Below are 16,228 nucleotides of genomic sequence, written 5' to 3'. Positions count from 1 at the left end.
GTACTTGTCTGAAATGCAACTTTATGTGTGAGGGCAACGGGAATGGTGAACAGTACAGACAAAAGGAAAATAGAAGCCCTGTGGCGTGACAGAAGATGAGACGGGTAGTTAAAGTAACTCATGAAAGGAACAGAATCCAACTGGGGGGGGGGGGGGGGGGGTAAAAGATGGTGAATAAAATCCTATGCAGTGGCTGTTAAAATACTTTTTAATAAAAGTTTCTACAGGTTTGGCATCAATAGAGATGCATCTTCGGGCGATCTGTACGAGAAATTGAAACATTACAGGATTGGAGTGCCTTGAAAAATAGACGTGTACTGCCGTAAAGCACTATGTATCAGTGAGAGCTGAGTACTCACAGGTTTTTTAAGCAGTCATGGCACGGCAAAGTGATTGCTTAGAGCCAAGTTCCATCGTTCATCGTCAAGATATAAACAGATAGCACACCAAAGCTGTAGTCCATGTTTAAACTGGTTGGGATCGAGGAGCAGTTGTAAGAGACAGGAAGCCAGAAAACCTATTTAAATTTCTAACTACCGTATAATTAAGCAAACTAATTAAAAACACCACATTCATATGTCTTACCTTAGACAGATAGGTACTGTGCAGCTGGAATGTCTATAATGCCTTAGAAAACATAGAAGCGTGTACGGAGCTCTACTGATGAGTTGGTCTTGCGGCTTGGGGTTGGCTTCACGGTGCGTCTAACTTACAGAGGTAAAAGAGGTCTATGAAACAACTCAACTAAAGGAAATAGTAGGCTGATTGAACCGATTCTGAGGTATCAAGGAGTAGTTAATTTGGTAATGGAGGAAAGTGTGTGTGGAGGGCAAGGAGCGGGGTTAAAAGTAGCAGAGGTGGAGCATGTCTTGGTTCAGCTCGCAGGTTCAAATGGATGTAGGTTGTTATGCAGAGATTTGGAGGTTTGTAGTAGCATGTAGAGCTGTATGAAACGCCTTCGGACTGAACACTGAAACAACAACAACAACTACTACTACTACTACTACTACTATTACTACAACTACAATGGTCATTGTGTTGGTTATATTGAAATGTAAGGACGTCGCACATGGGGGTAGTTCATGCAAAAAGTTGGCCAAAATTAGTCTTTGATATTTTCTGTACTATCAGATCCTTGAGAACATATTTGTAGGATGATAATGTATTTACATACTTCATAACATGAAATAATACAAAATTATAGTACTTTTATTAGATTCTTTATTCCTTAGCTACAACATTACGTATTAATCAGGTGGTGCCTCCCGGTATTGTTCGTCTGACTACTTTATTTCTATTGGGGACTCCCCTTCATTATCATTTTCAGCCTGGCTATCCATCCTTCGCTTGGGAACAGTAAATATAATGATGAAATTTTCACTCTGTAGCGGAGTGTGCGCTGGTATGAAACTTCCTGGCAGATTAAAACTGTGTGCTGGACCGAGATTCGAACCCGGGAGTTCGAGTATCGGTCCGGCACACAGTTTTAATCTGCCAGGAAGTTTCAGTAAATATAATATTTCTTTTCAGAAAATTTTCCTGGTTTTCTTTGGCTCCTGTCTCATTCCTGTTATTAATGGATCATATGTCAGTAGAAGTCTATTTATTATACCCAGAGTGCATTCCTCTCATGAGAATTCTCTAACAAACGTTTACGGATGAATGTACTTGTTGCAGGCGTCTGACACTTCTTCTGATAAACTGCCTATGGGTAAGTTCATTGACAGTAGGGACATGCACCAAAATCTTGTGTACAATGGGAGACATAGAATGTCATGGATATAAATCAACATTTAGTATTGCTATTTCAGCATATAAGCAGAACATTTGTCCACCTCTCTGTTATGTCCACTGGGAATAGCTTCTAGGATAGCCCAAAATCGATAGATAGGTTGCAGATCTACACCTGTTATTTCTGCTGATGTTTCAGGGTGTGAAAAAAGTCTTCTACTGGTATCTCCATCATTTGCAGTTTCCATAGTCTTGCTGGGGAACATCTACAATTAATTGCAATAGTTTTCTAAACATTTCTTGTGTGAGTTTTTCCTCTCTTGAATAAGCTTCTATTCGTCTTTTTAACGGATTTGTCGCTTCTTTATAGGACAAATGCAACAAAAATTCGAAAAATCTAATTCGGGCATGGGTTTTTGGCAAGCCACTGAAGTCTTTTGAGGTGGCCCCGCAAATGTAACATCTCATTGTCGATGCTATCTCTGTTGTTGCATTGCACACCTCTGCATCCACCATAGTCCTCAGCAATGTGTTTTTATGGTTAAATCATCCTCCGTCCTTGAAATTTTTGTTTCTTGTAATGTTTTAATTTGTCTGTTGATAAAACCAATTGCTTCATTACTAACATCAATGGTTTCATGAACACATCTAATTCTTATTTGTCTGCAATAGTGCGGAGATGATGGTGTAGGATTTTTCCGAACAATTAGATCTTTATTCGTGTGACTGATAAGTAGGGGATTCACTAAAGATGACTCAATTTTATTCGCATCATATTCATGGTTGTTTTCAAATTTTTGTTTAAATTGAATTAGCTGTGAACCATCACACCCCTGTTTATAACGGAGTTCGAATACATTTATGTCATCACTTGGAAGATCATTTAAAAACTCTTCCAGATATAATATATTCACATGTTTGATTAAGTAAGGCTTAAAGTTGAATCTGCGACTATTTGGCAGTCACCTGATAGGATTCAGTCACAGGGCAGCGCTGCTTTTTAACCTCTTGAAGAATACTCTAACATGGACAGACCTTATCAACTTTTCGGATTATTTCCTATTGTTTCCTTGTCAGCGGTGCAACTCGTGTAGGAGACGAAGTAATGTCTTTAACTACTTTGGAACCCTCTCGACTGCCTACCAACTCGAGTTTTGCAAACATGAAATTTTAACGGTAGTTCGCAGCTAATTGTAGTTATTTTTTGGGTAGATCATTTAAAACTTTCAAAAAAATGTTCAGATGTGTGTGAAATCTTATGGGCCTTAACTGCTAAGGTCATCAGTCCCTAAGGTTACACACTACTTAACCTACATTATGCTAAGGACAAACACTCACACCCATGCCCGAGGGAGGACTCGAACCTCCGCCGGGACCAGCCGCACAGTCCATGACTGCAGCGGCCTAGACCGCTCGGCTAATCCCGCGCGGCATTTAAAATTTTCAATTTTGTGTGAAGCAGATCGTCGTTTTTTAGGTGTGACTTTATGTAAAACAGTTTATTTTTAAGACCTTTATTTTCTTCATCAGCGACGGTAGGATCTGGCGATATGTAATTTTCCACAAAATCCAGTCTTTTTACAAACTCTTTTTCGGAACATTTCTTCATAAGGTCATAAAGACCTTTTCTTGTGATAATTTTGACTGTCGAAGAACCTATGATGAAAACAAACTGCTTTCATAATTATGAGGAAGACACTGTTTATAGCTGACAACTCATTAATTTAAAATAATCGTAAAAAATCATACTGCGGTTTTCGGCGGCTACTTCTTTAAATTTCCAGTAGAGGAATGTTTTTTCTATCACACTGTATTAACAAATATGCAGGGAAACACCCTAAGCTATAACTAAGAAAAAGATTACCAATAAAAGTAGTAAATAACAAGAATGAAAATAATTACAAATAACGGTACATACCCGGATCTTCGGAATCTATATTTCTTTTTACCACACTTCAAAGCAAAAACACCCTTTAACACATTCACAAACACAGATTGATTTTAAGCCAGCAGAAGAGCTTCAGAGGCACTGCAAGCCAGATGTAAATACAGACAAGTTCTACCACGAATCGGTGCACAATAAGCAAATAACACGCTGCCTCAGCAATACCCACCGATCAGACTACAGCAGGAGGCTACGCATTCTAGGAATTACTCGCATTTGGAAAGTGGACTTCGGGCCAGCTTTTAGGGCAAAATACCCCTATGTGCGCCGCGCGGCGACCACAGAAAGTGCTAACGGGGTGCGCGCTCGGTGCAGCGGCAGCGTGGAGCTGCCCATCTCGCAGGTGCGCGTCTCCGTGGGCGCGCACGACCTGTCGGCGGCGCACCGTGGCGGCGGCGGCGGCCCGGCGCTGGCGGTGGAGCGGCTGCTGGTGCACCCCGGCTACCGCTGCCGCAAGTTCGCGCACGACGTGGCGCTGCTGCGGCTCGCCGCGGAGGTGCGCTGGCGACCCGACTCGGCGTGGCCCGCCTGCCTGCCGGCGCCCTCCGGGTCGCCAGGGTCCTCCAGCTTCTCGGGCCGTGAGGCCACGGCCGCCGGCTGGGGCTGGATGCAGGAGAACCAGGGCGTGCGCGCGGACGTCCTGCAGAAGGTCAGCACTTCCCTCACTATACCTTTTATCTACACTATTACGACACTTACTTATTGTGGTGTGCGTACTGTAAGACCTTCGGTGCACACACCATCAGATTATTTGACTTGTCGCTCTAACGAAGTAGGCGAGTGTCAGCAATATGTCTCGTGGTCTTATCTTGGCGCGTTTATCTTCTGCCGTTAGGTCAGACGATAGAAATGCCACTTGCACGCTTAGAGTAGCAGATTGACGGTGACCAATTTGATTAATTTTCACACACATTTATTAAAATAATAACAAGCCTAAAAACTACTTAACTTGGTTCTGGATGCTATTTACAATTGACAATCTGAAGTTCTTTTGGTCTTGGTACGTTAATCTTATTCTCACATATCTCTGATACTTGACAAAGTGTCTATACATTTCTCTTCATGGCTATGTACAGGAATATGATAATCTTATTAGGCGCAGACTGAAACTTGACTGCAGACTAATGCAGACAAATGCAGACTGACTAATCGGAGGTCTGTACACTCGTTATAATACCTCGTGCGTTCAGGTATCACTGCGCAAATGTGATCCGCGAGGAGGAAAGGTTCTACGTTAGCAGCAATCTCATTGGCTGCGTTACATATTAATACGCGGATCGGCGGAAGCAGAATTTTGTCCGTCTCTAAGACAGCGCCATCTCTTAGTGCGGAGACGGACGAGCGCTGCGCCTGCGCTGTTGTGCTTAGCGGGGCGCGCTCTATTGGGAAAGTTGTGTACGCGCTGACTACGCGGAACTATGTACACAACACTTTATTATTTGTTTACTCGGTCCTCTCACACTGTGACCACTGCCTATATTCCACTTCAACATGCAATAACCATTCACACACGGCAAGTGGCAGCATTAGCAGCGGAGGGTATATAAAGCGTGTCGGGAGGACGCCGAAAACAGTGCAGTCGTTGTAACGTGAAACGAAGCGATTTATCTCACGTCGGGAAGGGCATGATCATTGGCTTTCGAGCCGGGAGTGGAAGCATTTCCGAAATGGCTAAATCTATAACTGTTCGCATGCTGCCGTGGATAAACTATGCCGTGTATGGCAAAATGACGCAGTCCAAAACCGGCGCCGAGCCAAATGTGATGTACCAAGGATCATAGATGCCAGGGGCGAATGGCTGCTGCGGAGATCCGTACGGACGAATAGACGTGCAACACTTGAGCAACTGACTGCCCAGTTGAACCAGGGCGCTACCAACAGTGTCTCCTCAATGACCGTTCAGCGAAAGTTGCTGGTTACAGGCATCTGCACCGGGCGCCTGCTTGAATCACCCATGCAGACTGCTAATCATCGTGACGAAGGCTGGAAACTGCACGCCAGTGCCGCAGCTGGACGTCCACTGAGTGGCGACAGGCCGCCTTTCCAGGTGAATCACGTTTTATGCTCCATCGGACAGGTGGCCTTTGACGTGTACGGCATGAAACTTGTGAAAAGAACCACCCTGTAACAATCTTCGGAAGGATCCAGGCCTGAGGAGGGAGCGTTATCGTCTCGGCAATGTTTTCGTTACGTTCTCCCTGGGTGATCTCGTCTTTGTTGAAGGCACAGTGGATCTAGAAAAGTATGCATCTATCATTGAGACCATGCCCATCCGCCATGCAGGTTGTTTTTCTTCGGAATAATGGCATCTACCAGCAGGACAATGCAGCGTTTCACGCAGCTCGAAGTGTACGTGCGTGGTGAGAAGAGCGCCAGGATATGTTTACTGTACTTTTCTGACCACCAATCACCGCGGATTTAAAGCCAGTTGAGAGTCCGTGGAATCACCTCGATTGGGCTCCCATATGATCCAAATTCTTGTGTTATCCTATTCAGTGTTGGTGATGTCAAGACTGGTTCACACATTTCACACAAGTTCAAAGCAAGATGGTTGTTGAGAAACTTTTTTTATATTATTCCACCTCAATTCACTTTCTTCTTTTCCTGTTGTCTAAATCTACGCTCTTGACCCTATTAAGCACCTAACTCAAAAAATGGCTCTGAGCACTATGGGACTCAACTGCTGAGGTCATTAGTCCCCTAGAACTTAGAACTAGTTAAACCTAACTAACCTAAGGACATCACAAACATCTATGCCCGAGGCAGGATTCGAACCTGCGACCGTAGCGGTCCTGCGGTTCCAGACTGCAGCGCCTTTAACCGCACGGCCACTTCGGCCGGCTAAGCACCTAACTGCTGCCTTATGTTTCTTCTAGTTCGGTAGTCGGTAATATGTTGAAATTCCTCTAACAGTTGTAGTCATGAGGTTACTTCCGAAATCAAATAGTTCCTAGATTGGCATCACAAAGTTCAGTAGATAATATCTAATGCCACCACACCACAGAAATTAAGTAGCTGCTTGTGGTCATTTCTGACATCCTTGATGCAGCACTGTCGGCACGCCATGTAAGCAGTTATTGAGAAATGTTGTAGTTAGAAAGATGACAGGCACCCACCTAAGCAGTTAATATTTATTTGCATACCTTACGTAGAATGCTTGAATTGTCTCATGTTCTCGTTGTTCGCCGAAACAAAAGGCATTATATGATATCATTTGGTAGTGATTAGAGCATTTTTCAGCATAGTTTCCTCTGAGTTCCGCTACTATACTTACGTCTAAAATTATTGGTATTGCAGTGAACCTGTCTAATAATACATTCCATTATCATTACTTGCTGTTATATTGAGTGTTAAAAACGTATCCCCTACTTTTAGATGTGGTAGCATAGACCAAAACAAGACATAAATGTCCAGTAAACATGGCCACCAAAATGCATACCGTAACAGCTATCACCATTTGTACATTTTCGCTACTGTGAAATACATCTCTTCTACTGCAAGCTCGTAACTGTGACGAACGACCTACGGAATGCAGCAAACAGACACTGACAGATTCCTCTGCTATTGACCGTCGATACAGAAAGCAGTAAGCCGGCCGCGGTGGCCGAGCGGTTCTAGGTGCTGCAGTCCGGAACCGCGGGACTGCTACCGTCGCAGGTTCGAATCCTGCCTCGGGCATGGATGTGTTTGATGTTAGTTAGCTTTAAGTAGTTCTAAGTTTTAGGGGACTGATGACCTAAGATGTTAAGTCCCATAGTGCTCAGAGCCAGAAAGCAGTAAACATCCGTTAGCATTAATACGTAAGGCGTATTCACGGTTCCGGGTAAATGCAGCGCATACATTAGTCGTAATGGAGCCGGTTTGTGTTCTGCTAAGTTCGTGAAATGTGAAATGAGCAATGGATTCTTCGGTAGGTCCTGCACGTCGGCCAGCTCGTTCCCCCGATGTTAATCTTTTGGATTTTTGGTTGTGGGGACACTTATAACCTTTGGTGTATGCAAGCCCCATTAATATGTACAGGGTGTAACACATAAGTACCCTGGCAGAGTGGATACGATTGGACGTGAATATATGCTCATAACTACTCCCCAACAGGATGAAGCAACAGCCCATACAGCCAGCCGAATCTTGGAGCACATTTTCACAATCTTCACGCCTGACTGAGCTGTTAGCAGAGGTCAGTTTGGTCGCGGCCGTAGCTGGCCATCCAGGTCACCTGATCTGTCAACGTGCGATTACTTTGTGTGGGGAGCCCTCAAGTCTAAGGTGTATCGCAACAACCCTCATAGTCTTCAAGAACTGCGGCACAACATTTCGGACGATACTGCAGCAATGTCAGCGGTCCAGCTTCAATCAGCCTTCGTCAACTTGTTGAGCAGCGCGTAAAAGTGCCAAGAGACGAAGGCGGTCACTTCGTAGACTTCCAGGAGGGCGTGATTCGCTGAGACATCGGACAGAAGCAGGTCTTCTTATGGACACTGTACACAGCACCTCCTTTAGGATGGCTCACGAGTTCAGGTCGCATCTAATAGTAAACAGACACATTCATTTGTTTACTGCATCCTTCAGGTCGTTGGTAACAACAAAGAGATTGCATTAGAGGAGATATTTCATAATAGTGAAGATGAATAAGTACTCAGAGCTCTTAAAGTATGGATGTTGACTCAGGTTTTATGGATATTTTTGTCTTGTATTGGTCCATATTACCACCTCTCAAAATACAAAACACTTTTTTAACGACCAGTACTTAAAGCTTCGCTTTAGGAGCGATATGTAAACTTTAAAATTATTACAGCATTTATATTTTTCATTTGGAATTTTAAAAGCAAGATTAGAATAAGAGAGACTCAAAATACTACGTACAACTTTCATTTCTGGGACTAAAGGAGTCACATTGTAATCAATACTTTTAAAGATTTAGCATTTCCTCAAAACTGTTGTACATTTCGACAGCTAGTGTTTTCGGAACTCATTACCAGACTGTGCTTTTTTATGACATTTAACAAATTTTTCGCAAGTAAATGTTCTTGGTAAAATCTTGTCTACATCCAGCAAAAAAAGTAGTTTATTTCTCGAACGGGGCGTAACAAATCGTTAGCATGTCCATCTCTTTCATCATTTGTCCTCTTGAGAATGACAAAATTTCCATTTCAGGTGAATGTGCAAGTAGTGGACAACGAGCAGTGCCGTGATTGGTACAAATCTCAAGGCAAGAAGACCAAAATACTGGACTCGCAGATCTGTGCTGGCTTCGAAGTCGGAGGCAAAGACTCCTGCTGGGTGAGTGTGTTGGTGATATCCCGGTGCGTGCGGTCTGCAGCACAAACCAATGTCCTACAGTTAAAAAAACTATTATGTATTATTACTTAACGATATATACCAGGCTGGCTAAGGCCTACCTCAACCAATATGATGCGGTAACTGAGGAGAAATTAACGAATAGTGCAATAGCTATATAGAATAGAGCTAAAAAAACCGTCTAAAAACGACTGTTACTTTTACAAAGTTAAAAATACGCGATGTATTACGTTAGGACTGTGGCTATGAAAAATAAGCCATGGATTACGTTCACAAAATCACTGTATTCACTCAAAATAGTCTCCTACTGAATCAAAACACAGCTGAAATCGCTTTAAAACTGTTTTGAAACAGTCACTGTAGTCCTTCTTTAGAGTCGCATTTAGAAGTGCGGTACAATTTTATGGGATGTTCTTAACTGCGTCATAGCGATGTCATTTCGTTGCCAACTTCAGTCTGGGCAACAACCAGAAGTCGCTTGGGACCAAATCGGGCGAATACAGTGGGTGATCCAGGACTGTGATCCATTTCTGGCCAAAAACACATGCACAGTGTTCGATTTGTAGCTGAGGTGTCGTCACGGAGGAGCAAGAAGGAACCTGGATCTCGGTATTCTGGTCGAATCAATGTTAGAGTTTTGACTTTCTACACAGTTGGTTTTGAAACTTCAAAGATCGTAGCGCCACAACTTGCCACGAGATAGCAATGCAGTTTGGAATGTCACACAAGCTATCCTAACGGAACTAGATACTCTGTATATTCAAGCATTCTGAGCATCATCAACAAATTCTGAAACAGAGACTCTCTTGTTCAGAAATGATCAGAGTTTGCATAGCAAATGCAGGTTTTCCCAGTTGACAAGAAAGTCATGTCTAGTCAATAATAACCCGACAGGAGCTACTGATCTTAGTGGATGCAGGTCATCTCAATCAGCGTCGGAGGGAACATTGCGAATGGAATTCCGAGCAATCGTTATTTTGAGTCGGGTATCTCCCAAAAGGCCATTGCTCGCAGTGGCTCCAAATGCTGCGCGCCTTCAGTGGGCCAAGCAACAGAGGAACTGGGCGTTAACTGACTGTAGGCGTGTAGTGTGCTCCGACGAATCGCGATTTTGTCTCTCTTCAAATTATGCAAGGTATCTAGTGCAGCGATGGACCAGTTGCGTGTTTAACCCTGTTGGTGGGTGTAGTTTAGGCCGAAGGTGGTTCTGTAATGTTTTGGTGGTGCTTTCCGTACCATGATTTGTGTCCATCGCAGTCAAGTTACCGTGAATATGAAACAAAGTGTTTATTTCATCATTTTTGGTAAACAATTGTTGCCGTTTCTTCTACATCTCCACTTGCTGTGGACACTCCCAATTAATTCCTGTCATTTCATGTTGTTTCGCTTTTATTACGACGTTAGAATCCACTCCGGAACTACGAGCGGACAACCTAAGCATTCGTTCTAACTGCTTTTCTTCTTCGACGGTAAACGTAATTTGGCCACCTTTCTTCTTAAGCTGTAGATCATTAGCACTTTGTCGATGATGGTGAAGACATGACCGAGGCACCCCAAATAGTTATTCAGCACGGCGTATGCTCCTCTCTTGGTGGAATGCGCATAGTTTTGCGCATATCATCTTCAGCCCAACCACCTTTATCATTACCCATCTGCGAGAGAACAGTGAAAAATAAATCAAGATGTGTCATCCCTATTCATCCTTAATACAATGTCCCTATTCACCAAAAAAGTAGTGTTTTAGTGTACAGAGGTTGGTACCACTGAAACCATTTCCCATGAACAGGAGAATACCATAACTTCATTTCAGACCTTATTTAAAATGTAGCACAAACGAGTACATAATAAGGGTAACTGTTAACTAATTATATTAAATTTAAAGAACAAAATATCGGACATCGAAAGTTTCTGTTCGTGTTACCTTCAACACCTGATATTTGTTGTGAGAAATTAAGAATATGACACTAGACTCACACTCTGTCAAGTAGTTTTCTGATACATCCAGACAATAATCTGGGGATGGAAACAACTTCTTACAGTGAGGTGAGAAAAGTCATCTGATACTTCCTAATAACGTGGTGGACCTCCTTTAGCCCGGCGTATTGCAGAAACTCGATGTGGCGTGGATTCAACAAGACGCTGGAACTCCCCTGCAGAAATACAGAGCCATGCTGCCTCTCTAGCCGTCCATAATTGCCAAAGTGTTGCCGGTGTATGATTTTGTGCACGACGTGACCTCTCGATTATGTGCCATAAATGTTCGATTGGATTCGTAACGGGCGATCTGGTTGTCCAAATCATTTGCTCGAATTGTTCACCCTTTAAACCAATCGCATACAATTGTGACAAGGTGACACGGAATTTTTATGGATGACAACGCACCATCGTTGTATGGCTGCAAATATTGTCCAAGCAGCCGAACATAATCATTTCCAGTCAATCAGTTCAGCAGTTTTACCAGAGGACTCAGTGCTTTTCATGTAAACACGGGCCACATCACAATGGAGCCATCACCATCTTGCACAGAGCCCAGTTGACAACCCAGGTCCATGGTTTCGTGGGGCCTGCGCAACATTGGAAACCTACGATCTCTCTCTCTCTCTCTCTCTCTCTCTCTCTCTTCCTCTCTCTCTCTCTCTGAGCGCTTGCAACCTTCGTGCTCAATTATTTTCTGGATGTACTTCAATTTCTGTCTGGTTGTGGTACCAGATGTCTTGAGAGATATCCTGTCATCTTGTCTCTCCTCCTTGTCAACATTTTCCACATATTCATTTTCCTCTCCTACTCTGCGTAGAACCTGCTCTTACCAGCCGAAATCCGGAGTCAGCTGAGCAGGCCACGGTTTTCCAATAGCCTAGGGTGTAACCGATATGGTCACGAGGCCAGGAGAGGCACTGCAGGCGATGTCGCGCTGTTAGCAAAGGCACTCGCGTCGGTCGTCTGCTGCCTTAGCCCATCAGAGCCAGATTTCGCCGCACTGTCGTAGCAGATACGTTCGTCGTTCATCCTACTTTGATCTCCGCACTTATTTCACGCATTGTTTGCCTGTTAGCTCTGACGAATGTAATCAAAATGCGCTGCTCTCTTGCGTAGTCCACGGTAATAGGTAATGCCTGAAATGTGGTGTTCTCGGCGCACCCTTGACACTGTGCATCTCGTAATACTGAATTCCCTAACGACTTTCGATATGGAATGTTGCATGCGTCTCGCTCCAACTAACACACTGCGTTTAATGTCTGTTGATTCCTGTCGGAAAGCTTTTCACGTGAATCACCTGCGTACAAAGGACAGCTCCGCCAACGCAAAGCCTTGTGTACGCGATACCACCGCCATCTGTGTGTATTCATACCGTTATCCCATGACTTTTGTCACCTAAGTGTAGTTTCAGCCCATTTCTACTGGTAAACAGACATTCAAAAATTGTCCCTATTCAGCCGCTGTCCCGATTCACCCAAACTTACCCGACATCTGAATTCCCATTGTGAAGACGTCCAGGGTCAAAGCAGACGAGCGGTATCGTCAGATCAGTGTTTCCGGAGAAATACACTACTGGCCATTAAAATTTCTACACCAAGAAGGAATGCAGATGATAAACGGGTATTCATTGGACATATATATTATACTAGAACTGACATGTGATTACATTTGCACGCAGTTTGGGTGCATAGATCCTGAGAAATCAGTACCCAGAACAACCACCGGGGGCCGTAATAACGGCCTTGATACGTCTGGGCATTGAGTCAAACAGAGCTTTGATGGCGTGTACAGGTACAGCTGCTCATGCAGCTTCAACACGATACCACACTTCATCAAGAGTAGTGACTGGGGTATTGTGATGAGCCAGTTGCTCGGCCACCATTGACCAGACGTTTTCAGTTGGTGACAGATCTGGAGAATGTGCTGGCCAGGGCAGCAGTCGAACATTTTCTGTATCCAGAAAGGCCCGAACAGGACCTGCAACATGCGGTCGTGCAATATCCTGCTAAAATGTAGGGTTTCGCAGGGATCGAATGATGGTTAGAGCCACGGGTCGTAACACATCTGAAATGTAACGTCCACTGTTTAAAGTGCCGTCAATGCGAACAAGAGGTGACCGAGAGTTGTAACCAATGGCACCCCATACCATGACGCCGGGTGATACGCCAGTATGGCGATGACGAATACACGATTCCAGTGTGCATTCACCGCGATGTCACCAAACACGGATGAGACCATCACGATGCTGTAAACAGAACCTGGATTCATCCGAAAGTATGACGTTTGGCATTCGTGCACCCAGGTTCGTCGTTGAGTACACCATCGCAGGCGCTCCTGTCTGTGATGCAGCGTCAAGGATAACCGCAGCCATGGCCTCCGAGCTGATAGTCCATGCTGCTGCAAACGTCGTCGAAGTGTTTGTGCAGATGGTTGTCGTCTTGCAAACGTCCCCGTCTGTTGACTCAGGGATCGAGACGTGGCTGCACGATCCGTTACAGCCATGCGGATAAGGTGCCTGTCATCTCGACTGCTAGTGATACGAGGCCGTTGGGATCCAGCACGGCGTTCCGTATTACCCTCCTGAACGCACCGATTCCATATTCTGCTAAAAGTCATTGGATCTAGACCAACGCGAGCAGCAATGTCGCGATACGATAAACCGCAATCGCGATAGTATACAACCGACCTTTATCAAAGTCGGAAACGTGATGATACGCATTTCTCCTCCTTACACGAGGCATCACAACAACGATTCATCAAGCAACGCCGGTCAACTGCTGTCTGTGTATGAAAAATCGGTTGGAAACTTTCCTCATGTCAGCACGTTGTGGGTGTCGCCACCGTCGCCAATTGCATATCACAGCATCTTCTTCCTGTCGGTTAAATTTCGCGTCTGTAGCACGTCATCTTCGTGGTGTAGCAATTTTAATGGCGAGTAGTGTATGTAACAGTATGAGATGTATGTTGTAGTGAATTACGGAGCTATATGAGCGACAAGGCTCTCTGGCTGGTAAGGACTGTGAGAGGACCGTTGCGTTGCAGGCGGACAGCGGCGGCCCGCTGATGGTGGCGGACGGAGAGCTGACCACGGTGGTGGGCATCGTGTCGACGGGCATCGGGTGCGCGCGGCCGCGCCTGCCCGGCCTCTACACGCGCCTCTCCGACTACGTCCTGTGGATACAGGAGCACGTGCGCGAGCCCTAGCCCCCGCCGCTCTCCACCAGCTGGGACCCACTGACAGGTGCCGGACCGCCGAGGACTTGACTGCGCTGCGAATCTGCTGCGGCGGCGCGACCGTCGCGCGGGAAACTTCATTTCTTCTGCGTCATCTTAAAGGACAATCAGGCACATCAGCTCGATAGAGAACCCCTTTTCTAACGAAATAGTCTCCATTCTTCGGAAGTGGATTACGTCATTATTCTCCACACTTATTCCCTCTAATGCCCAGCCCTCTGTAGACCGATTTAAAGTAGTTGGCGTTTGACAGCTAGCGTGCTAGTCTGCTACCTCTAGCAATACACCAGTGGGAGCTGTGCTGGCATTATGGCCACTTCCTCTGCGTAAAGTATAATGCTTATCAATTCTCAAGTAGAAAACTTACACGGATACGAAAATGAGCCTATTCCACGAAAAAAAACTAACTCCGTCCCTAATTAAAATGAAAAAAATATTTTTGACACCCTTAGAGTCACTATAGGTATTTTATACCATATACGAATTACAGATTTTTTAGCGACTTCAAACTTAATACCTGTTTCACGTTAAAAACTAATATAATCGCAAGAAAACGCCGTTTCCCAAAGCTTGTACGTACCAAAGAAATGCCGTAGATAACTTTGGAAAGACCGGTCTTTTCGTAATCAGCAAAAACAAAATAGTGTTTCATCGAGTTAAATAGTTTACGAGATGTGACGGAATAAATTTAAAGCTGGTTTCCAGACGGGAAATTGTTACCGGGTATAAAAAAAATTAACTTATTTGTGAATTAAAACTTCTCGGTTTACAAGCAGCAAAACTTCAAATAAAACACTCCAGCTTTCGACGACTGTCCCCGCCACCATCATCAGGAGTAAAAGCCACTGAGCGCAGTAGCCGGCACAGTGTTTCACTTATATAGGCCTCACAGAGGCATTTGAAATCTTCCGGAGGGGGCCGAAGCCACGCTTGCGCGCAAAACGCTTTAGGCAGCTCATAGCAGCTGCGGTCCGCCCAACACTAACAGAACATTAAGGTGGTGCTGATCCGCCGCGGGACCAGTAAAGTCAGGTGGTGCAACGCGGGGCTCAATAGAAATACGGGCCCTTCATCGAATCTGTGACGTCATACTACTCGGCTTGTCCGTCGCACTTCGTGATCGCTATGCTCCGTGCAGGGCCCACAAGAAATCAATATGTAAGTGAAAAAGAGAGCTTGCACGTATTTAAACGCGCCGTCAGGAATTATTAAACTCCTCTGAAACAGTTACTCGCTCTCCGCCGGAGAGCACTGGCACTCGTGCTGTGATGTACGCGATATGGCCTGCCTTCTTCGTGGGCCTCTGTGCGTCAGGACGGCGCCAGGTCTGCGGCTGTCGCTCTCGCCTACCTACAAGCGTCAAGCGTCCATTTTTGCTTTCATTCAGTATACAGTGTCCGCCCCCAACATATTTCTAGCTTTAATTAAAAATAAGAATAAAATTTAGACTTCCTTAGTCACTACAGTGGCCTATGCCATATGTGAATTTCCTTACGCGAGTTTAATAGATTAAAGCGATTGTCTATCACCACTTAAAGTGGAGTGCTGTGGCGCCTACCTGGTGACAATATTTGTCGGGACAACGTCGCAACTTCGGCACTTTAAAATTCAGATGCCAACTAATTTAAATCAAACTGTAATGAGCTCTATCTCGGCGAGATGCCAGACTCTCTCTCATTCAACTCACCCCCCTCCCCCCTCCTCTCTCGCTCTCTCGCTCTCTCTATCTCTCTCTCTCTCTCTCTCTCTCTCTCTCTCTCTCTCACACACACACACACACACACACACACACACACACACACACACACACACAAAACCTCAATTTCGTACCACCTCGTAATAAGTGCCAGAGCTCTCTCCTATTGCATGTCTGAAATTTTCGACCTCCGACCAAGATGTTGGTCATTCCTGACACAGCTGTTTCCGACGGCATTTCAAACACGTAAAACCGCACAAGCTTCCAGAGCTCACTAAAATTCCCTAAAGATTGCCTCAAAAATAATAGTCCTCCAACAGTACATGGTAATGATATTCCTTCTTAGG

At 44.8% G+C, this 16,228-nt stretch overlaps 1 protein-coding gene across 1 annotated transcript in view; it reads left to right on the top strand.

The window, feature by feature from the left end:
* The window catches only part of LOC126235133 (transmembrane protease serine 9), a 47,363-nt gene extending 31,401 nt beyond the window's left edge, over nt 1-15,962 (top strand). Inside the window, exons 3-5 of the mRNA XM_049943865.1 lie at nt 3,992-4,325; nt 8,831-8,956; nt 13,994-15,962. Of these exons, the coding sequence (XP_049799822.1) occupies nt 3,992-4,325; nt 8,831-8,956; nt 13,994-14,155 (622 nt within the window). The 3' untranslated portion in view covers nt 14,156-15,962. The remainder of the gene's footprint in view (nt 1-3,991; nt 4,326-8,830; nt 8,957-13,993) is intronic.
* Nucleotides 15,963-16,228: the final 266 nt, after the last annotated feature.

The sequence above is a fragment of the Schistocerca nitens genome, chromosome 2 (assembly GCF_023898315.1).
Source record: "Schistocerca nitens isolate TAMUIC-IGC-003100 chromosome 2, iqSchNite1.1, whole genome shotgun sequence".
Classification (NCBI taxonomy): Eukaryota; Metazoa; Arthropoda; class Insecta; order Orthoptera; family Acrididae; genus Schistocerca; species Schistocerca nitens.
The sequence above is the reverse complement of the archived record's forward strand: the minus strand, read 5'-3'. Positions and strand labels throughout refer to the sequence as shown.